Below are 23,895 nucleotides of genomic sequence, written 5' to 3' on the forward strand. Positions count from 1 at the left end.
AAGAAATCTTTATTTTTGAGATTATGCAAATCATCTAGTCTTGTTTTTTTTTAAATCAAACTCTGTTAAAGTATATAAAACAAGTGAAACCCCTCATAATTCCATTTCCCAAAGGATAAACATTAATTTAATGTATATATACATTATATTCCAGACTATTTTCTGTATATATGGAAACATATCTGTTTCTATTTTTTACAAAATTAGATCCTGTTATACTTACTGTTCTGTAACTTGCCTTTTACCCTTTATTTATTTTAGACATCTTCCTATGCCAGTACATTTGGAGTACCAACCTATTACTATGTAGACCAGGGTTTCTTTCTGAGGGAACACAAGCAGGGGGAGTGGGAGAGGAAGAAACAGGCTCCCAGCGGAGGAGCCTGATGTGGGGCTCGATCCCATAATGCCAGGATCACGCCCTGAGCCGAAGGCAGACCCTTAACCGCTGTACCACCCAGGCGCCCCAGGAGCAGGGTTTCTTATCCTTAACACTTTTGACATTTTGGACCAGATAATTCTTCATCGTGTGACGGTCCAGTGCATTGCGGGATACTTAGCAGCATCCCTGGCCTCTATCCCGTAGATGCCAGTAGTACCCCTTCTTCCAGTTGTGACAAAAGTATCTTCAGACATTGTCAGTTGTCCTGTTGGGAACAGAATCACTCCCCAGTTAAAAGCCACTGATATATAGATGGTCTATAATGTAAGTATCTAGACTCCTTCCAGTTTTTTTTTATTACAAAGAATAGGTCAGGCAATATTCTTATTTGATTTTTGGGCACTGTTATGAATATTATTATTGAATAAATTCCTAAAAATGCAGTTGCTGAATCAAAATTTTGATAGAAATTGCCAAATTACTCCAACGAGATTGTATCCGTTTATTTTTCAGTTATATCCTCATGGTTCCAAAATTCTCTCTCTTTCCTGAGTTCTGGATCCACACATCCAGCTGTTGAATGGACATGTCCTTCTGTGTGTCTCATGGGCCTTTCCTAAACTCAACTTCTTCAACCCACCAAACTTGCGCTTCTTACTGTGTTTCTCTCTCATGTTATAGTATCACCTTCTGCCAGAAACCTTCTCACCCATATCCGTCCAGTCACCAGATCCTGTCCACTGTTTCTCCCAAATGCCTCTCTTAATGCGTTCATTTCTTCTCATCCCTTCTACCCCTGTCTTTAATTTAGGCTACTACTAACTTGTCCAGATCATTGTAGTAGCACTGGGGTAACAGGTAGTCTCTCTGGCCTCTACCCTTGGTCCCATTCTCCCCAGAAAGAGTGAACTGACTTGCTGAACTCCACCGTCTGTGAGTGTCACTTCCCTGCTTAAGTCCCTCAGTGAGCCCTGCTACTTCCCACCCTCTACTCCATCAGTCCCGTGCTGAGGCTAACAGCAACTGACATTCACCACCCTTGGTTTCAAATCTCTGTTCATCAGTGTTGGAAATTTTAATATATAACTTACTTTTTGTGCTAAATTTTGACTTTAAAGTTTTCTGTGAATTAAAAAAAAAAATTCTTTTTTTAGAAAACAATGCTCTACCATGTCAACTCACAACATATATTTATTCCCCCAGCTTTGAATTACTCATTCTCCCTTGAATGAACTTTTGTTCTCCTGCGTTTCCTGTTCCTTTTCACCCTGCTCTCTACCCATTCATTAGCTACCTTTTCTTTAGTACCTAGCATAGTTCTTGGCACTTCAACTACACATTTTTTTGCCCTCTGTTCATCAGTTTACTCTTACTGCATTTGTTGCATGTGTACTTTTTGTGCTTTATGTATACTTTTTTAAATTTAACCTTGTGAAAAAGACATCTAGGTACATAAATAATACAAGCCAGTGAACCAAGGGGAGAGGATATGGGAATTCCAGCCCTGGTTCGAGCATAGGTACTCGGATGCAGAAAGACCTTTCAGGTATCCCACCCCAGTGCCTGAACTCGACTTCTCCCCTGAACTAGACTTTTGATTGTAAGTGGTTCCATATAGCAATATAGTTGAGTACCTCCTGTGTCAGCCGCATTCATGTGGTCAAACTGAGACTTTGGAGAGATCATTTGTCTGTCAGCCTTGCAGCATTCCGTTTTGGTCTGTCGTAAATACCAGGGAAACGAGGGGTGCCTAGGAACTCGGGAACCTCTGACATGGTATGCAGCATATTGCCCTGCTGGCTTGGTGTGGAGACAAGCCCTACAATTTTCCACAAGAAGTCAGCTCCAAGACTGTGGGAAATCACACATAGCAAAGTCCTTGGCAAAGAACTATACATTTTTCCCCTACTCTCTATGTGGTAATTCTATAACACTCTGTAATTAATTTTATTTTTACAGTGAACAACCACAGAGTAAGAATAATGCATAACCTATTTCTGTTTCTTGCTATTTTAGGGGATATCACACAGAAGGGATACGAAAAGAAAAGGTCAAAACTGCTGTCTCCCTACATCCCGCAGACACAAGGTAGGCAATGAGAAGTGGTTTAAACCTTTTCAGTATTTTTACCCCAAAGAATGCTGTCTTGCGGAAGATCTGTCTTTTGTTGGTTCCTGTTTTTTTTCCCTCCCTTCCTCACCAGGGGAGAGAGAAAAACGGAAGGAAGGAAAGGAGGAAATGAATCTTAATTGAGCATCTGCTGTGTGCTAGGCACTTTTAAAACACCTAAGTCATCAAATCATTTACACAGAGCTTGGGTGGTAGCGTGTATGTGCATAGCTGGCATGATTCAATGGTAGAAAATTCCAGGTCATGGAAAAACTGCATCTTAATTATGCCTGAGCACAACTGTGGTGGAGAGGAGCAAGGGCATCAAGATCAGATGGAGGGACAGATAAAGTATTGCAAGGCAACTCAAGGGTTGCAGTACCCGAGGATTTGGGGGTAAGAGACCTCATAACCTTTTCTATTGATTGCCTTATTCCTTCTGCAAAGAGACTGGTGGGTTCCTCATGTGTCAGAAAGTCCTGAGTCATTGTGTGCTTAATTCCAGAGGGCTTGCTGTAACCTTTGCCTGTAGGCAAGGCTGTCTGTCTCTAAGTCATCATATTTTTTTAAAGTTACTCGGATTTGAGCATTTCCTTTGATAGCCTGTTTCTGCTTTAATCACTTTTACTATAAGGAATTTTTTCTTTATTTCTAATTTCACCCTTGCAATCAAAGTCCCATTTCCTCAAGCCTGTTCTTCGTGGAGCTAATTGCTTTTATTTCTGGGTTATAAATACCTTGAGGACTTGGTATTCCCCATAGTTCTAATATTAAGCCTTGCACAGGTATATGGTCTGTAAATACTGAATAATAGAATAAGAAAATGAATAATGGTGACATACCAATATATTTCACTGAGGTCCTTATTTTATTTCCTATATTATTCTTGGAAATTCCTCCCTACAAAAACTAGTAGATCAGTGTAGTGACAGCCAATTTAAAGTATCTTAATGAACAGACAGATGTCAAAAGGAATTGGGAAAGAAGAGGTAGAAATTGGGCCATTGACAGCTAATGAAAAGCCAGCATTTGCTGAGCAAGGCATGACGGAGATGAGGAGTACTCTGGCTGCTTAAATGTGGATCTGGCCCATGCCTCTGTAGGGTCAGAGATTTACTTTATGACTTCATGCAAAAGCAATCGGATCCTGAGACAATAACTCAATAAGAAATAGGACCAAGAAATAGGACTCAATATAAAAAAGGACTGTGATCTGTTGTCTGTAGCCAAGCTACATAGAAGCCAAATCATGTTCCAAAAATCAGTTTATCGGGTCACCTAGGTGGCCCAGTAGGGTTAAGCATCTTCTGCCTTCAGCTCAGGTCATGGTCCCTGGATCCTGGGATCAAGCCCCGAGTTGGGCTCCCTGCTCAGCAAGTAGTCTGTTTTTCCGTCTCCCTCTGTACTTCCTCTATACTCCTGCCCTCTCTCTCTGTCTCTCTCAAATAAATAAATAAAAATCTTTTTTTTTAAAGATTTTATTTATTTATTTAAGAGGGAGAGAGCATGAGAGGAGAGGAAGGGCAGAGGGAGAAGGAGAAGCAGACTCCCTGCTGAGCAGGGAGCCCAATATGAGACTTGATCCCAGGCCCCTGGGATCGTGACCTGAGCCGAAGGCAGATGCTTAACAGACTGAGCCTCCCAGGCACCCAAATAGATAAAACCTTAAAAAAAAAAAATAGCAGTTTATCAGTTTACTATGAGAAACCACTGAGACATACTGAAGTCTGTTTGGTCAGCACATTCTTGCCCCATGGGTAGGCCTACAGGGGGAGCCAAATCACAAACAGAAGTTTGTTCAGTGAGTACGAATCAGACATTTAATTGAGGTAGGCCAAGAGAATGGAACATAGCCTTCTCACAGCAGGAAGAGTCTTGCAGATGACCTCACGGGGAAGATAGGAGCCATTTGAGGGTAGCTCCTTCAGCTTCCTGCTTCCAAACAGGCTTGTTCCATCTGTGCCCATCATGTTTACCCTCCTTCCTTCTGGTTAAAAAGGTAATCTGTTCCCTTATCCAAGACCAGTCATTCCGCTTGTGCTTTGGATCCCATTTCCTCTTCCGTTTTCAGAAACTTCATGTTACCCTCCGGTAACACCGAGGACAGGGCAGTGGGAGTGGGCTGCCCCTGGTATAGGCAATAAGGGATGCGGCATCTGTAACAATTAGAAAAGCAATAATAGGAGCGCCCGGGTGGCACAGCGGTTAAGCGTCTGCCTTTGGCTCAGGGCGTGATCCCAGTATCCCGGGATGGAGCCCCGCATTGGGCTCCCTGCTCAGCAGGGACCCTGCTCATCCCTCTCCCTCTGCCGCTCCCCTTGCTTGTGCACACGCTCTGTCTCTCTCCCTGTCAAATAAATAAAATCTTAAAAAAAAAAACCACACACAAAACAATAATAAAGCCAACAAAAAGTTGGTCTGCTTTTTATTATTATCGTGTCTAGCAATTCGAAGATTGTAAGTGAGAAGACGCTCCCTCTGCTGGTGCAGACAGCAGCTCTGTCCCTTAAGTGTGCCCTTGCTGTCTCTGTCAGTTCCTGTCTCTCTTGTACACTCCGTCTGTCCCTTTCACCCAGATTCTTCCCTCAGCAGGCCATCATGCTTGTTACTGTTCTGTTAAAAAAAAAATCCTCCCTTGTCGGCCTCTTCCATCTTCACCCCCTCTGCTTCCCTTTATGATCAAACTGCTCTGAGCTGTCTATACTTACTGTCTCTATTTTCTCAACTCCTGCTCAATTCTCAGCCCGTTCCAGTCCCTTCTAGGACTATTTTAAGTGACATCACAGAAGAAGTTGACCCTCTACCTCTTGAAACACTCCTTTGAAACTCTCTCTTCATTTTCTTGCTCTCCTCTTTCTGTTGCTCCTGGCCATCTTGGCAGACTCGGTCTCTGTTAAGTGTTGGAGTACGCAGGGCAAGGCCCCAAGCCCTCTTGATGTCTCACTCTGTAGCAGTAACTCACAGATTGCAGCCTGCATCACAATCACTGGAGGGCTTGTCAGTCTACAAACTGAAGGACCCCATTCTCAGGGTGTCTGATTCAAGAAGTCCAGGGTGGGGCCTGGGAATTTGCATTTCTGTTAAATCCCAGGTGGTGTTGAGGTTGCTGATCCAGACACCACACTTTGAGAACCAATGCTCTATCGCGCTACAAGCATTTCAGCCATACCTGTGGCTTTAATTATCATTTAAACACAGGTAACTCCAAAATACGTATCTTCACCTCAAATCTGTCCTAAGCTCCTGACCCGAGACCCAACTGAACACTTAACATTTCCATTGACATAACTTAAAGGGGCCTCCTTTTCAACATACGCAGCAAATTGATGACTTCCATACACCACCCCTACCCCCGCTGCCAACATGCACACGTGCAAAACAGAAAATAAAAACAAAATCCAGCTACAGTGACATCCAGCTTGCTCTTGTACTTTTCTTCTAGTTTTCTCCTTCCGAGTACATCAAAGCCACATCTGAAAACCCCACCAGGGTTGGAGACTTAAAAATCATCCTCAGCATGTCCTTTATTCCCCATCTCTTGTCTGTCCCTAAGTTCAGTCAGTTTTCTGTTTCTTCATTTTTGGCAAGTTTAATTTCTTTCTAGGAAATCATCTATTTTGTTATTCCCAAGGCTCGCTTTATTTTTAAAGCCTCTTCTTGTTTACGTTGTCTACTCGTAACTCTTTTTTCTTTTGATGAGTCTTCCCAGAAGTTTGTCTTATCAAAGAATAAGCTTTTGATTTTGTTGAACCTTTTTTTTTTTAAGATTTATTTACTTACTTGAGAGAGAGAGAGAGCATAGGAAGGAGGGGCAGAGGGAGAGGGAATCTCAAGCAGACTCTGTGCTCAGCGCGGAGCCGGGTGCGGGGCTTGATGCGGGGCTTGATTGATGGTCCTGAGCTGAAACCGGAGTCCGATGCCCAACCGACTGCGCCACCCAGGCGCCACATTTGTTGAACCTTTTTAAGTATGTCTTTGTTTTCTGGCTTAATATTTTCAGCTTCTATATGTATTTCCTTCCTTAAACTCTGTTTACTCTTCTGTATTCTTTCTAAATTTCCTGAGTTGGATGTTTAGATTTTCTTCAGCCTTCTTTCTTAAGTATTTCTTAATTTCACTGCGGTCACACAACATGCCTGTACAAAGCAGGTCTTTGTTATTTGTTAAGACGTGCCTAGGATTTCCATAACTCATCTATTTGTGTTTTATTTGTTGAATGTATGGTTTTGGCCCATTAATTCAAAATAGTTAATTGTGTTTTTCAGATCTTTTCTATTCTTAGTGACTTTTTGACTATTTGATCTATCATTTCTGATAGAAATGTGTTAAAAAATCTGTTTCATGACCATGTGTTTATCAGTTTTCCTTGTAGTTCTGTCAAGTTTTGCTTTATATGTTTTAAAGTGCTATTACTAGGAACAAGACAAGGCTGTCCACTCTCACCACTTTTATTCAACTTAATACTATAATAATATAATATAATATATAATATAAAATAATATAATAAGCCAAATAATCCAATTAAAAATGGGCAGAAGACATGAATAGACATTTTTCCAAAGTCCTAGCCACAGCAATCAGACAACATAAAGAAATAAAAGGAATCCAAATTGGTAAGGAAGAAGTAAAACTCTCACTGCTCACAGATGACATGATACTATATATAGAAAACCCTCAAGACTCCACCAAAAAACTGCTAGAACTGATAAATGAGTAGGATACAAAATCAATGTGTACAAATCTGTTGCATTTCTATACACTAATAATGGAGCAGCAGAAAGTGAAAATTAGGAAGTTAGGAAAACAATCCCATTTATAATTGCACAAAACCAATAAAATATCTAGGAATAAACTTAATCAAAGAGGTAAAAGACCTGTACTCTGAAAACTATAAAACACTGATGAAAGAAATTCAAATGATACAAAGATATGGAAAGATATTCCATGCTCATGGGCTGGAAGAAAAAATTTTGTTAGAGCAATCTATAGAGTTAATGCAGTCCCTATTAAAAATACCAACAGCATTTTTCACAGCACTAGAAAACAATCCTAAAATTTGTATGGAACCACAGAAGACCTTGATTAGTCAAAGCAATCTCGAAAAAGAAAAACTGTGGAAGTACCATAGTTCAGATTTCAGGTTATATTACAGAGCAGTAGTAATTAAGACAGTATGGTACTGGCATAAAAATAGATACATAGATCAAAGGAATAGAACAGAAAACCCAGAAATAAACCCACAATTACATGGTCAGTTAATCTTCAACACACGAGAACTGAAAATATAATTTAAAAAAGTCTTCTTTGGAAAAAGTATCTTCAACAATGGCATTGGAAAGACTGGACAGCAAGATGCAAAAGAGTGCATTTGGACCACTTTCTTTCACCATGCATAAAAATAAATTCAAAATGGATTAAAGACCTAAATGTGAGCTGAAACCATAAAAATCCTTGAAGAGAGCACGGGCAGTAATTTCTCTGATGTTGGTCATAGTAACATTTTTCTAGGTATGTCTCCTGATGCAAGGAAAATGAAAGCAAAAATAAACTATTGGGACTATAGCAAAATAAAAAGTTTTTGCACAGTGAAGGAAACAGTCAACAAAACTAAAAGGTAACCTACTGAATGGGAGAAGGTATTTGCAAATGACATATCTGAGAAAGGTTTAGTATCCAAAATATAGAAAGCTACTGCTACAACCCAATACCCCAAAGCCAAATAATCCAATTAAAAATGGGCAGAAGACATGAATAGACATTTTTCCAAAGAAGACATCCAGGTGCTCAGCAGACACATGAGAAGATGCTCAACATCACTCATCATCAGGGAAATACAACTCAAAACCACAATAAGCTATCACCTCACACCTGTCAGAATGGCTAAAATCAAAAACACAGGAAACAACAGGTGTTGGAGAGGATGTGGAGAAAGGGGAATCCTCTTGCATTGTTTGTAGGAATGCAAATTGATGCAGCCCTTGTGGAAAACAGCGTGGAAGTTTTCCTCAAAAAACTAAAAATAGAACTACCCTAGGATCCAGGAATCACACTACTGGGTATTTACCCAAAATATACAAAAACACTAATTCAAAGGGATACACGTACCCCTATGTTTATTGCAGCATTATTTACAATAGCCAAACTATGGAAGCAGCCTAAGTGTCTAGCGATAGATGAATGGATAAAGAAGAGGAATATTATTCAACCATAAAAAGAATAGAAACTTGCCACTTGCAACAACATGGATGGAGCTAGAGAGTATACTGCTACGTGAAATCAGTCAGAGAAAGACAAATACCATATGATCTCATTTGTGTGGAATTTAAGAAACAAATCAGCAAAGGAAAAAAAGAGACACACACAAAGCAAGAAACAGGCTTTTAACTATAGAGAACAAACTGATGGTTACCAGGGGGTGGGGGGGAAGGGAGAAATAAGGGATGTGGATTAAAGAGCACACTTATTGTGAGGAAAAAAGTAAAATAAAAATACAATAAAATAGAAATAAATAAGTTTACAAAGTCAAAAAAGAAAAGTGATGTTAGAGGCATCTGGGTGGCTCAGTTGGTTAAAGTCCACCTTCAGCTCAGGTCCCGATCCCAGGGTCCTGGGATGGAGCCCATGTCAGGATTCCCACTCAGCAGGATGTTTGCTTCTCCCTCTCCCTCTGCCTCTCCCTCTGGCTTGTGCTCTCTCCTGCACGAGCATGCTCGCTCGCTCGCGCTCTCTCTCTCTCTCTCTCTCTCTCTCATAAATAAAATCTTTAAAAAAACGTGATGTTACTAGATAATACAGGAAGTAAGAATTACTATGTCTTTCTTTGTAAATTGTTCCTTTTGTCATGAGTAACTGTCTTTGTCCCTGTGGTGTTTTTATCCTCAGGCTTTTTAAACAATCTAAACTGTCTAGATTATTAGACATCTTAATTCTCCTCCCAAACAATACAGGTACTTTAAAAGTGCTTCAATATCGACTACTGTTACTCTCCATCTTACATTTTAGTACGACCTTGTTTACATACCTCCTCCATTATCAGTTATTGTTATGTAGCTAATGATACTTAATATCTGTTCTTTGCTCCCTATTTCTTCATACATCTCAGTCCTTCCTCACAGTTTAATTTCCTTTTTCCTAAAGTCCATCCTATAGTAGTTACATATGTTAGAGAGGGTTTCTTAGTGGGGAATTCCCTCCACTTGTGTTTACCACTTTGCCTACCTCTGATCTTGAATCCGTTCATGTCTTTCCCAAAATGGGGTTGGTTGTAGGGCAAAAGAAGAGATTACCCCTTGGAATATTTACCCCATATATCTCTGTAGATTTTGAAGAAAGCATTTAGTTTGATTTTTTTGTAAGGCCATTGGAATGCAGGTTTTAAACTTACTAAATTATATTAATGTCTGATATAGAATTAAATGAAATAAGTTATTTTAATGCTTTCATAAGAATTTTCTAAGTTTTCCTTTTGGAAAGATAACTTCTTCTGAGCTCTTTCTCTTTATTAGATTTCATCCATCTAATGGTGAGAAGCTTCACTGTGAAGGTGGCTAATTGTAGTGTTTAAAAGTGGCATTCTTCACTAATCTCCTTTGAAGTAAAAAAATTAATACTGCTTGCAGCATTGTACTACTAGAACAATTATGTGCACATGCTTATCTAAAAGTTCAGCGATTGATTCTTGTTTAAAGGATTTTTGTTTGTTTGTTTATTTATTTATTTATTTATTTTTAAAGATTTTATTTATTTATTTGACAGAGATAGAGACAGCCAGCGAGAGAGGGAACACAAGCAGGGGGAGTGAGAGAAGAAGAAGCAGGCTCATAGCAGAGGAGCCTGATGCGGGGCCCGATCCCATAACGCCGGTATCACGCCCTGAGCCGAAGGCAGACGCTTAACCGCTGTGCCACCCAGGCGCCCTGGATTTTTGTTTATTTAAGTGATCTTTACAGCCAGTGTGGAGCTTGAACTCACGACCCTGAGTTCAAGAGTCGCGTGCTCTACTGACTGAGCCAGTCAGGCACCCCGGTGAATGATTTTCAGTATGGAATTTATTTGGAGTTGAAATTATCTTGGATTGCATATTTACATGTATTTTCGATTTCTTTCCTCAAATAAGACTTAAAAAACTTAACAGTGTAGCAGGAGAATGGAGAAATGTGCAAGAGCACAAGGTTGAAGAAAATACTTGGAAATTAAGTGGTAGAAACTAAGGACAGTGTTGGTTAATAAAAAGCATAGCTTAATCAGTGGCGTCACGGGCTTAAGTTCTAAAGTCACTGGGACAAAAATGTGACGTGTCAAATTACTCCAGTCTCCCAGCATTGGGACTGATTGTTGTTTCTTTAAACACAAACCAGATTTTTATCTGGTAAACGAAGAACCATGCCGTGTGAAAAATATGTACCTTGATAAAGGTTAAAATCACACTCGGGGACTCAAGAAGCTCGCACATTGAGAGTCGTGGGAGAAATGAAGCTTTGGCAGGTTCACATCTCCTACTCATTCTGAGCCATGGCCTCTCTCAAAGGAATGGCCCACAGCACATCTTTCAGTATGGAGACTACTGGGGCCTGGGTATAGAGCTTCTCACACACCTCAGTTAGCAAGATGTTCAGGAGGAGGGGGCCAGAAATTAACTCTCTTTTGGCAGGGTCCAAAGAATTGAAATTTCAAACCACATGTGTTCTAACTCCTCTGTGAATTAGTCATTCTTGCCCACTCTCAGAGTTGTAGAAAAATCGACAGTTTTATGTAGGGAGGCAGTTTCCCTCTGCTAATCCCAGGTCTAGTCTTTAAGTTAAGATACTTTGGATACGAGTAACTGATATTTCAGCTAGTTTCAATAGAAAAGAGTTTGTTCTAATGATATGGGGTTACTGACAGAAACTCCGGACAACACATATTTACTAAGTGCATCCAGGGTTCCAGGCATTGTTGAGACACCGGGAGACAGCACTGGACAAGGCTGTTGAGTCTGCCTGGGACATTCTGCACCCTCACCCCACCCCGGCTTGCTCCCTCACTCTGTTAGGGGTTTGCTCAGCTAGGACAGAGAAGCCTTCCTTGATCAGCCCTATCAAAAACAGCCCCCACTCCCATTATCTGAGCTGCATTTTTAAAAAATTCTCTCAGACTGTCCCATGGATTATGGTTTATTCATGTGTCTTACTCTCCTACTAGAGTCTTAAGGTCTTTGAAATCAGGAAAATTCTTTTTTCATTATTATTTTTGTTCTTCCTGTCCCCAGTTTCTAGCATGAGGGCCTGACATATAGTAGACATTCTAGAAGTGTTTGTGGAACTGAACAGAAAGGACATTTAGAATTTCCAGTATCTCTTTCAGTAAACGTCTGTGAAGATGAAAGTGTTGGGTAATGAAAGAAACAGATTACAGTACAGATTGGAGAGTGATGATGCTGGCAGCTTGTCTCCACCCTCAATAAATCTTTTAATTTAGACGTGCTACAACTCCAGGAGACTGTGTAGAGTATTTTGGTTCTCATCTGAGATTTGGCATTTGTATTTATTTAATTTTTATTTTTAAATGAAATTAATGAATCTGTTTTAAATAGTCAAATGAGACTACAGGGTTTGTAACAACAACAAAAATGGGCAGTGTCTTCTTCCTTAGAGATGGATTCTTTCAGCTCCTTTCACTGTTTATTCTGGCATTTACCTGTGTTCCTAGGTAACATTTTTACCACTATTTCTGGACTGTTTTCCCCCCCAATTTGAGGCAGTATTTATTTCCTACTAGAAAAGATTAGAATCTTTCTCTCTTACATATTCCTCCCTCAACCACATAGACACCATGCACTCTCTTTTCCCCTTTACCTGTTCCTTCACATCTCCCATCTCATACTCATTCTAGGTTGTATGCTTAATATGTTACTTTTGTTAAGTCAGCATTCAGTGCTTACATTTAAAAAAAAAAAGATTTTACTCATCTATTAGAGGGAGAGCATGCGCACAAACGGGGAGGGGCAGAGAGAGAGGGAGAAGCAGGCTCCCCCCTGAGTAGAGAGCCCACTGAGGGGCTCCATCCCACGTTCCTGAGCCAGAGGCAGATGCTTAACCGACTGAGCCACCCAGGTGCCCCTTACTTTTTTTTTTTTTTTAAGTGTTCAGCTTTTTATTGAACAGGTTACAGAAGAGGTTTAGTCAAAAAGACCAAAGCCCATGTCGTCCTCAGACTCCTCTGATTCTTTCTTTGCTTCCACTTTCTTCTCCTCGGCTGGGACAGCCCTGGTAGAGGGAGCAGGACCTCCTGCAGCCGTAGCACCAGGGCTGACGCAGGTCCACGAGCCCCTGCGGTACAGATGAGGCTCCGGATGTTGACATTGGCCAGGGCCGTTCAAACCAGCCCCGCCTGAAAGGTTCAGCATTCACACCCGCTGCTTTAATGAGGGCCTTGATCTTATTCTCCATGACCATCACCTCTTAGTGTGCAGGATGAGGGCCTGGTAGATGCAGGCGAGCTCCAAGACCAAGACCACGTGCTGGCGAGTGCTGAGCGGACGCTGCCCGCGTGGTGCGAGTCCCCCAGTGAAGTGAGAGCCTCGCCCGAATGCGGTCTTAGCGTCCTTGGAAGGACTGAGCACCTTAGCAGGCGCTGAGGAAACTCAGTGCTTACATTATGATTATGTAAATATTGTTCCCGGCTAAGCTGTTTGCTTTACTAGGATTACATTTTTTTCCCTTTTTTCAGAATTCTCCATCACTTTATTATTCTTTTCGTAGAAACAGAATGGTGCTGTCTCTCTTCGTGCACATCTGAACTGTTTGTTTTCCTGTTCTGCTACAGGCCTTCATCGTCATTCTGGTGGCATCTTGGGGAGGAGCAGGGATAGATGGAAGTGTTCATTCTGCCATGTTTACTCAAACTTCTTTATCCTAACATTTCTATGGAAGCTTATTCAAAATTTGTACAAAGATAATTTCTACCGAACTAAAAGATCTCAAAGACCTTAGTACCTCATTTTTTGCTGTTCACGAGCAAGCTGATCATATGGCCTCCAAAACAGCCTGATTCATGAGTTCAAACTGGGAGGCTTCCCTCCTTCAGGTGGGTCTGAGAAGAGACCTACTCAGTTCCGTTTGGCAACTCTTTACCATTTAAAATTGCTCTTGAGGCTCCTGGGTTGCTCGGTCAGTTAAGCGTCTGCCTTCGGCTCAGGTCATGATCTCAGGGTCTTGGGATCAAGCCCCGCATTGGGCTCTCTGCTCCTTGGGGAGTCTAGTTCTCTTTCTGTCTTGCTCTCACTCTCGCACTCATTCTTTTTCAAAAAAAAAAAAATATATATATATATATATATGTATGTATGTATGTATGTATGTATGTAATTATTGCCCTTGAAGGGGCGCCTGGGTGGCTCAGTTGGTTAAGCATCCGACTCTTGATTTCAGTTCAGGTTATGATCTCAGTGTTGTGAGGTCAGGCTCTGTGTGGGGCTCTGCACTGGGCATTGAGCCTGCTTAAGATTCTCTCTCTCTCTCTGCCTCTCCGCTCACTCCCCCTAAAAATAAATAGATAAGTAGCCTCGATCGGTAGTGGCATCTTCTTTGGGGCCCATGTCTCTTGTTTTAGGACATTACTTACAGCTTCTGTTTTTGATGGCATTGGTGTAAGCAGTCCATCCTGTCTTCATGTATTTGAGATTGTCTGCAACCTTTGTGTATTTGTTTTTCTTCTTCGTCCTTACCCTTTGTCCCACTCTCTTTCACTTCATTTAATTGTGTTTGTCTCCTGCTTTAGAATAGACTCTCACCTTTTCCATGTTCCTTCTTGGCCTAGGTTTGCACATTATTTTTTCCCCAGTTCCTCACCTACTGCCCTTTTAAGGATAAGACCTTTCAGTTTATGAATCCAGTCATATGTTGACATTCTCTAGCTTGTCCTGGTAAGACGCTCTAGTGACCCAGAGGTTTTCCCCAAACTTGGATTTCTTTTCTGGTGGCTGCTTATTTTGCTGGAGGGTATTTGCTCACCGGTCTTCCAGTCCGCATCCACATGCTGCCTTTGCCAGTGGCTCCACACCCCTTTCAGCACTGTTCTTTTCCGTTTGGCCCTGCCTTTGAGATTGTGCAAGCCTGTATATGACCAAAGAAAACCTTGTGTTGTATGCGGTCCTCTGAAGCCTCTGATAACCTCTCTTGAGGATAGTCTGTGACCCTATTTTCCTTTCCTTTTTTTTTTTTTTTTTGGTTTTTATATTGATCACTCAGTGCTCATCACGCCAAGTGCACCCCTTAAACCCCATCACCTGTTTCACCCATCCCCCCCCTCCTGTCTGGTAACCATCAGTTTACCACCCCTGTTTTTCCTAGTGACTGTGCCTAAGTATGAAAATCATGAAAGGGACTTTTTTTTTTTTGCATAAAACTTGCATAGCTTAGAGATACACAAATAAGCAGGCTTTTCAGATTAGCTTTTGACCGTGCCCTTTAAATTGGTATCTCTCCATTTTTGTCTTTGTTTTTACCAGTCACTCACTATCACTGGTGGAGCTGAGGAGACAGACAAGATCTTAATTATTTCTTTTAGCCAAAATTGTGGGTGCCTACACTGTGAGACCCAGAGCTGGTTACTGTAGGAGATACAAGATGAGTTAAGACCAGACTCTGACCTCAAGTTATTTATACAGCAGTAGGGGAGATAAGACAGGTATACAAATGAGGATTATAAAAGAGACAGTAAACCTAAGCATTGTAAGAGACTTCTCAACAACGAACTGTGGAAATTCAAAGGGACATGAACTTAAAACCAGCTTTTTGGGGCACCTGGATGGCTCAGTCGTTGGGTGTCTGCCTTCGGCTCAAGGCGTGATCCCAGCGTTCGGGGATTGAGCCCCACATCAGGCTCCTCTACTGGGAGCCTGCTTCTTCCTCTCCCACTCCCCCTATTTGTGTTTCCTCTCTCGCTGGCTGTCTCTCTTTCTGTCAGATAAATAAATAAATAAATAAATAATCTTAAAAAAAAAAAATGAAACCAGCTATTGAAATCAGGTATGGCATTTTGGAATGCGCCAGAACATTTCCAACTGTATAAATAATAAGTAGGCAGCATGTCTCTTTGTGTGTGTGAAGGGGTGGAGGTGGCATGTATTTTATTTTATTCCATTTTGATTTAAAAGTTCCTTCCCGAGTGAGGATCATATCCTAATGGAAAGAACATGGAATTTTGTATTCCAGTCCCAGTTCTGTGCTTTCATTTGCTAGGTTGGGATAGTATTATAGTCTGGAGTGCACACACATTGCAGTCATATCTATTCCCACATTCCTTATCAGAGGGAAGTCCACTATCTTCCTCGGGGGGCTTCTCTGAATTGTTCAAGAACCCCTTGGGACATAGCTAGAGCAGAATGAGAGGTGGTCAGTGCAGCTTACACACCCAAAAGGGAAGCACCCCATAGTCTGCTGCTGCTTTTCAGTGCCTCATGGGGTACTTAATACTGGTCCTCACCTGGTGACCAGTGGTACCAACTGGCTGCTAAGCGTGCTTCCTGGACGAGGAGCCCAGTCTCTGCTCAGCTCAGCCAAGGTAGCCCTCTTGAATTCTCATGGCAGAGCTCTTGGTATTGTACTCTTTCAGCTGCATGCTCAGCCATTTTCCTGATGCGAGGTGGCCCGGGAAGCTCTGGGTCAGGATCTGTTCAGGCACCTGCCACTTCACAGACCCAGAACCTCTCACTCCCCTTTCTCCCAGAATCCATCCCTAGGAATCAGGCAGGTGGCCCCTTTTCCAGACTCCAAATGCGAACACTCTCTCTCATTCTTTCCTCCCTTTCCCCAGCCAGTGAGGTTAATCACCTATCCTTCTAAGGCAGGCTCTCAGCAACTGGGGGTGGGGGTGGGGGTGGGGAGGGTACTTTAGCTCCAAAAGGAAGATTTCCCAAGTGATTCATTGTACCCTCACCCACCCCTCTTGCAGGAGGTGGGAGTGGAGGCTCTATTTATAATGATTCAAGGTGATTACTGACATTTTCTCAGTATAGAAAAATAAATTTAATCTGTGATGGGTGTCCTGCTTCCTTAATGGTGTCTATCAGATAGTTATTGTGAAGATAAAATGAAATGGTGTCATGAAAGTTTAAAGAGCCATAGAAATGTTATTATCATTGTTACTCTGTCATTTCCTGTTTAAATCCCTTCAAAGACCTCTCTTTTGGCTTAGCGTAAGTGACCCAACCTGGCTTTTCTTCCAGCCTTGTTTTGTATCGCTCCATCTCTTTCACTGTCCCCATCAGTCTTTCTTACTCTCGTCAAGGTTTTTCTCCCTCTTTGGACTTGTACAAATACCATGCTTTTGTAGCAAGTGGCTTTTCCTTCTCTCTGCCTTACTAAAGCTTGTATCCGTGTCTCCTCTTAACAGATCTTCCCTGAAATTCTAGTACAAACTAAATTGCCCGTTCTGTGGGCTAGGAGAGCCTGGTTGTTTTCCTTCTCAGCCCATACATGATGTAAAAGATATATGTGAAGTGATGGTCACTTATTTAATTTCTTTTCTGTATACCAGCACCAAGACCAGTGAGCATGTCTGCTCGGTTTACTCTAAAAAGTTGAATTATTACATTACTTGGTTCTCAGAGCCCATCCTGCTTTACTCTGTTACTCTTGCAGGTGAGAATATCTGGTAATCATAGGCAGAATTGAAAGATAAGAAGCTGAGGTTGGTTTTCTTCCATCTTCGTGAATAGAAATTTTGCAGTTTTATATTAGTAAATATCAGCTTCTTTTCTGAGTCCTCACTGTTACTGTGTTCAAATGGTGGCATTATGGAAGACTGGCATTATGGAAAACTGTCTTTGCCAGAGAACAATAGATCACGTACATGTTGATCATTGAGAAGGAAGGCTTTGTGTTGTAGAAGAAATTAAAATTTGTGGTTTTTCCTCAATTTACTAAATCTGGTAGCATCATCATTACTTAAACATAATGGCGACCCCTAGTGGATATTCTGTACAACTGACCAAAATATCTGGAACCCTCAAACTGACATTGTGTAATTATCAGCGAGTCATCCTTTTTCTTTGAATCTCAAGTATGTTCACACTTGAATTTAGAAGCTTTGAAGAAGACTTGATTTGTAAAGTCCACAGCTCTTGTTCCACCATGTATCTGTATGTACTGTTTTTTAAAATTACTTTGACTTATACATAACTTTCTGTAGTAAACAAAAGAATGAAATGATAAAGAACTATGGAGTACCTCATCATTACTTAAGGGATTTTATGTCCTATTTGGTCCTTATAAGTTGCATATAAGTAGTTTTTTTTTTAATATTTTATTTATTTATTTGACAGAGAGAGAGGGAGCACAAGCAGGTAGAGTGGCAGGCAGGGTCCCTGCTGAGCAGGGAGCCCGATGCGGGGCTTGATCCCAGGACTCTGGTGGGATCATGACCTGAGCCGAAGGCAGACGCTTAACTGACTGAGCCACCCAGGTGCCCTGCATATAAGTAGTTTTTAACAGTTACGGTTGTAATTACCTTATGGACATGATATTTTGTGTTCTTTTATCACTTGACATTATTTCATTTAGACTATTTCACACGTCTGCCAAGTCAACATATTTGTCATTTTTTTGTGGTGTGTAATACCTTATTATGTTGATACATGTAGTGAATTCTGTCTTTGCTTTTAGTTTCTCACTATGATAGTGCAGCTGTACACATCTTGTTCAAAGTATCGAAGTCTCTATTTTCAGACCCCAGGTAATTCCTGAGATCTGTTGGAGTGTGAAACCCTGGTCAGGGAATGATTCGTCTCTAAGCAGCATCTCGTCTGCCTCGCTGACATTGGGTGTGCTGTTCACTAGTGCCTTGCTGTGCTCCTGTGTCCTCTGATCCTCCCTCTTCTCTTTGAGGAGACTTGAGGTACATTGTTTCCTGCCCCCTTCCATGACAAATTGTTGCCCTGGCAAGTCAGCTAAGGTAGGAAGAGACTTCCGCAGTTCTTTTAATCCAACCAGGACATAGTTACCTCCCTCTCACCTCCAAATTTGTACTGATTTGTCAGTTACTTTTGGAAAAGGAGGCAAGTGATTTTAGAAGATTGGAAAATCCTGCTTGTAGAGTCATAATTTATCTAAAGAAGCTGAAAACTGAATATTACTTCAACTTATTTTGGTCATAATCTAGTCTATGTGGTATGACCTTTGAATTAAGAAGATCCAATATCATTTTTATTTTCTTCTTTACTCTTAACTATTTCCTTGATGTTCTGTAATGAACATATATTATTTTTATATTTTGAAAAAGATAACATTTCTAAATTATAGCATCCCAGTAAAGCCTATGGAAAAATATATAAAACATTCAAAATCTCATCCCCTAGAGATAATTGCTACTAACATTTTACTGTATTTGCTTCCAGTTTTTTCAATCCACATATAATATATATTTGTAAGTATTATATTTTAAAAGATAAACTCCAGTTCATTGGAATAAAAATTTATAAAATTCATGTAAATTGGAGACTGATTATTTACATTCAAAAGGATTATCTACAGGGGTGCTTGGCTGGTATAGTCATGTGACTCTTGATCTTAGGGTCGTGAGTTCAAGGGCATGTTGGATGTAGAGATTACTTTAAAAAAGGATTATCTACAGTTTCATTATTAAACTCCCCTGTTACACTTAAAGTGATTCAATTCCTACGAATTCACTTTACTCTTTTTTTTTTTTTTTTGATAGCTTCTTTTGAACTTGAAGGAGGTGTATTGCACATTTGAGCCAAGGTTATTTTGTCAGAAATCCATGTTTCTGTGGCATTGTGCTTCATGGGCACCTGAGGAAGGCTCACTGAACAAACTTGTCAGCCACTTATTGAAACTGCACATCGACCTTCTGGTTTCATTTCTGACAAGCTACAACAAAATGATTGTCATGGTTTTAGACCCAAAAGGGACCTGGTCTGTTTGGATGACTCCACTCCTGAGAGAACTGAGATGAACACAGCAGAACATCATAGTAATGTTGCTTGGTGAATAGCGTGTTGTGAGGCCGCCTTCCGCACCGCCCCCGCCATCGTACCAGCTCAGTAGATCTCTTGCTAAGTGTCATCTGACTCTCAGCTCTCATCAGATGTCTGTATTTGTGTTACGTTTCCTTGTGGTTTGATCTCTGATAACGCTTAGATAATCCTGAGTAGAAATACTCATTCTTTTGCATTTTTCCTCAAACCTATCAACTCCCAGTTCCTCTATCACTGCCCTGTCATTTCTACAAAACAATTTTTATCCTTTAACCTGTATTATCTTCTTTCTCCTAAGTAATTACATTGAAGAATACAGAGTAAAAGCATAAGTGAGAGAAATGGTAAAAAATACATAAACCTTTGATGTCCACCTTTTGTGAGATGAGAATCTGTGTTCATGCTTTTCATTCTTTGGATTATTACCTAATTCGGAAGCCCCACGTTTCTTAGCATCTTAGTAGGGTGGTTCGGTCTGTCCTAGCAAATCTACTTATTTAATTTAAAAAGTAACCAGTGCTGGGTATTTCAGATATAGATTCACTATGACCCCGCCCCGCAAAGTACTACAGAGCTAGTGCTTTAAACTTAGTGCTCGAAATTAAGCCATTTTCTCTGTGCATATTTACAGGCAAAGTAGCTCATGTGTACTAATCGGATTTCCTTCCTGTATAGATCATCTGACAATATAAATAAAAATAGCCCCTTTCTATTTTTTGTTCGCTATTTAAAGTTAATTAGAATATGCTTTAAATGATTTCTCTAATGAATGGCTGAAAACTTCATTTGGAGGGGCTTTTTGCAGAATCGTGTACATGCAGGCAATTGATTTTTTTTTTTTTTAAGAACTGTTATCTAGCCGCTGACTGTAAATCCAGAAGCATTTAGATGTTCCTAAACTATATTATTAATTCTGATTGCTTTCCTCCTAACCGACTGAGCCACTGGACACCCCGAGCACCCAACTCTTGGTTTTGGCTCAGGTCATGATCTCAGGGTCTTAGGATTGAGCCTGTGTCAGGCTCCGCGCTCTGCGTGGAGTTTGCTGGAGATTCTCTCTCCCTTTGCCTCTGCCCCGTCCCACTTGTATGTGCACACTCTGTCTTTCTAAAATAAATCTTTTTTTAAAAACCCTTCAATTGACAATCCCAGACATTACATTTCAAAATATCAGTGTCAAAGTATGTTCTTCTCAGGGGCGCCTGGGTGGCTCAGATGGTTAAGCATCTGCCTTCAGCTCACGTCATGATCCCAGGGTCCTGGAATCGAGCCCCCATCGGGCTCCCTACTCGGAGGGAAGCCTGCTTCTCCCTCTCCTTCTACTGCTCCCTCTGCTTGTGCTCTCTCACTCTCTCTGTCAAATAAATAAATAAGATCTTTAAAAAAAAATATGTTCTGCTCTATTAATATATTTTACATTAAAAATTTCAGCTGCCAGGAACCATCACAAATAAACATTTCTAGGTCCATAAAAACACTTTAGTGGACAGCATCCTAAAATATTTTCTTCTTGCTTTCTTAAAAACAGTATATGAAAAATAATCTAACTATTAAAAAAATAAAAACCTTTTAAATTCTGTCTTATGATTTTGTGGGTCGGGAATTTGGGCAGGGCTCGGTTGGGTGATTTTTGTGTTCCACACAGTGCCACCGAGGGTCCCTAAGTGCTTTTCACCCGGTTCATGGTCGGGTCTAGAAGGTCCAAGATAGTTTCACTCATATGTCTGGTGCCTTGACAGGGGCAGGTAGAGGGCTGGGCTCAGCTGGGACTGTCACCAGGAGCTGTTTTAGATGGTCTCTCTAGCGTGCTAGCCATTTTTAAAAGATCATGTGACATTGTCATGATGAGTCTCAGTTCCTGTCATACTGTGATGCCCTCAGCCTTCACAAGGTATGTGGGACTATTACTTACACTCCCCAGACCACTGTGCTTTCAGTCTGCTTTTTAATTTCTTGACTTTATAAGCTGATTCTCACCTGTAATCTGGAGCAGGGCATTCGCTGGATAAGTGACATCTTACTGTAGTGGGCGCTTAATTTCCTATGTGTGAGATGCCTTTCTGGGCACAAGTAAATGCTATTTAAGAAATTTAAAATATTCCGTAAAAAAAGAAAATCCTGCAGTATGTGACAACATGGATGAATCTGGAGGATATGATGCTGAGTGAAATAAGCTGGTCACAGAAGGACAAATGCTGTATGGTTCCACTTTTAATGAGGAATCTAAAATAGTCATACTCAGAAAGAGAGTAGAATGGTGGTTGCTGAGGGGGGAGAGGGTACTGGGGGAGGGGGAAATGGGAAATTGCTACCCAGTGGGTAAAAGTTTTAGTTATAGGGAAGTCATCAGAGAGGGAGACAAACCATGAGAGACTCTTAACTTTAGGAAACAAACTGAGGGTTGCTGGAGGGGAGGTGGGTGGGGGGATGGAGTAATTGGGTGATGGGCATTAAGGAGGGCACATGATGGGATGAGTACTGGGTGTTATACACAACTGATGAATTATTGAACTCCAAATCTGAAACGAAAGATGTACTATATTGTTGGCTAATTAAATTTAAATTTTAAAAAGTTTTAGTTACGTGAGGTGAATGAGTTCTAGAGATCTGTTATATATCACGCTTGGAGTTTACAGTACTATATTGTACACTTTAAATTTATTAAAAGGGTATATCTTATCTTAAAAGGTCTTACTATAGCTTTTTAAAAATATGACTTAGGAGCTCACACCATTTGAGGAAAAAAAGGCAGTGTAATACCAGAACTTAAAGTATTTTTCTTCTGATTATTTTACCTGCATATTTCCCCCTTCTCTATATCCCTGATAAGACAGTAAATTTTGAGAGGGCAGAGAATGGGGACAGGCCAGGTACTGGAAAGGGACAAGTTCAGTAGTGACTCCAGTTGAAAGAGGGGCTAGTAGACTTGACTTGAAGCTACGTTTGCATAATAAACACTGACATGTTTACTTGGAGTAACTTATGGTGGTGAGGCTAAAGCTCCCCAAACTTTCTTGTACCATTATGCAGGATTAGGGGGTCATGAACACACAGCGCCCCCTCATCCCATCAATTCTTAGTATTGCTGGAATGGCCTTTTCACTTCACATTTACTTTCTTCTTATTTCTCTCCCATCACCTGTTGACAATTATGACTGTAAGATTATATTTTTTAGCCTGGATGTCTTTGCATCATTTTTATGTATGTATATTGACACTCTCTAATCATTTATAATAGATGAGGTCATAGTACCTACCTCAGAGTGTTGTGGAAATGCCATAAGGTGCTCAGAAAACTTTAGCTGTTATTGTTGTCAGATAACCATATTCCAAACTTCCTTTTTTTAGAAACTGAATCAGCAGTGCAGAAAGAACATAGAAACCAGACACCTGCTCCATCTGCAGCTCAAACTTCCGCTCCTTCTAAGTACCACCGAACTCGATCTGGGGGAGCCAGGGATGAACGATACCGATCAGGTGAGAAGGAACTGAAAGTTACCAGCAGAAGAGTTTTTAGTGACTATAGCATGAGCTCTATATCCTAAAAGCTTTTAATGTTTGGGTTTTTTCCATTGAAGGACCAGCAGGTCTATATTAGTTCATTCATCAGTCATTTATTACCCATTATGTGCCAGGTGTGGTAGAAGCTCAGTATTTGCTGGGGCTACAGCAGCAAATACGACGTTTCTGCACTCGAGGGCAGAAGGGGAGCCAGACAGGTACAAAGGCAACATGAGTAAATAAATAAGAAGGTGGGGGCTAGGGTCATGTAGGGTGGTACTGGGAGAGCTCGGTGGACTGTTGAAAGAGGCAGACCCTTCTGTGTTTGCCAGAGCTGTAGATCAAGTCTTCTTACTCATGGAGCTGGAACAGAAACTCACAATGAAATTGTAAATTAGGAGACTCTTAAACTTTATGTCTTCTGACCCAAAAGGTACCCATAAGAAGGGAAAGGCAACATGCTGTGGCTGGCAGTGGGAACGTGCCCCTGCCATATCGCGGCCACGACTGATGACCAGAGAAACAGATCCTGGACCCTCAGGAGGACCTGTGGCATAGCCAGCCCGTCCCGTGCCCATCTGTTGTCCACTGAGGCAATCTCTGCAGCCCATTCACTGTCTTACAAAGTAGCAGAATTCAGCCATCAAACTAATTGCAGTGCTCTTTTACTTTCTTCATATTTTTGACTCCTGTACCAGCCAAGCTTTAATCTTTTCTTGACTTGGAAAAAAGAGTGTATATCACATCCTTTCAGAAACTGCTTTAGAGAAAATGAGGAAAAGGACATGGTTGCAGAGTTGTGTCAGACCTTTTGTGAGCTGATTTTATTAGATACATTTTTTTAAAAATTTGACAGAGAGAGGCAGCCAGCGAGAGAGGGAACACAAGCAGGGGGAGTGGGAGAGGAAGAAGCAGGCTCTTAACGGAGGAG

The 23,895-nt window shown here is 41.0% G+C and overlaps 1 protein-coding gene across 2 annotated transcripts in view; it reads left to right on the forward strand.

Annotated features, from left to right (window-relative positions):
* Positions 1-23,895, forward strand: part of DIP2B (disco interacting protein 2 homolog B) — a 213,497-nt gene that overhangs the window by 98,776 nt on the left and 90,826 nt on the right. For both annotated transcript variants that reach the window (XM_040642443.1, XM_040642444.1), the window contains exons 2-3: positions 2,399-2,470; positions 22,812-22,940. In XM_040642443.1, the coding sequence (XP_040498377.1) occupies positions 2,399-2,470; positions 22,812-22,940 (201 nt within the window). The remainder of the gene's footprint in view (positions 1-2,398; positions 2,471-22,811; positions 22,941-23,895) is intronic.

The sequence above is a fragment of the Ursus maritimus genome, unplaced genomic scaffold, assembly GCF_017311325.1.
Source record: "Ursus maritimus isolate PB19 unplaced genomic scaffold, ASM1731132v1 scaffold_26, whole genome shotgun sequence".
Taxonomy (NCBI): domain Eukaryota; kingdom Metazoa; phylum Chordata; class Mammalia; order Carnivora; family Ursidae; genus Ursus; species Ursus maritimus.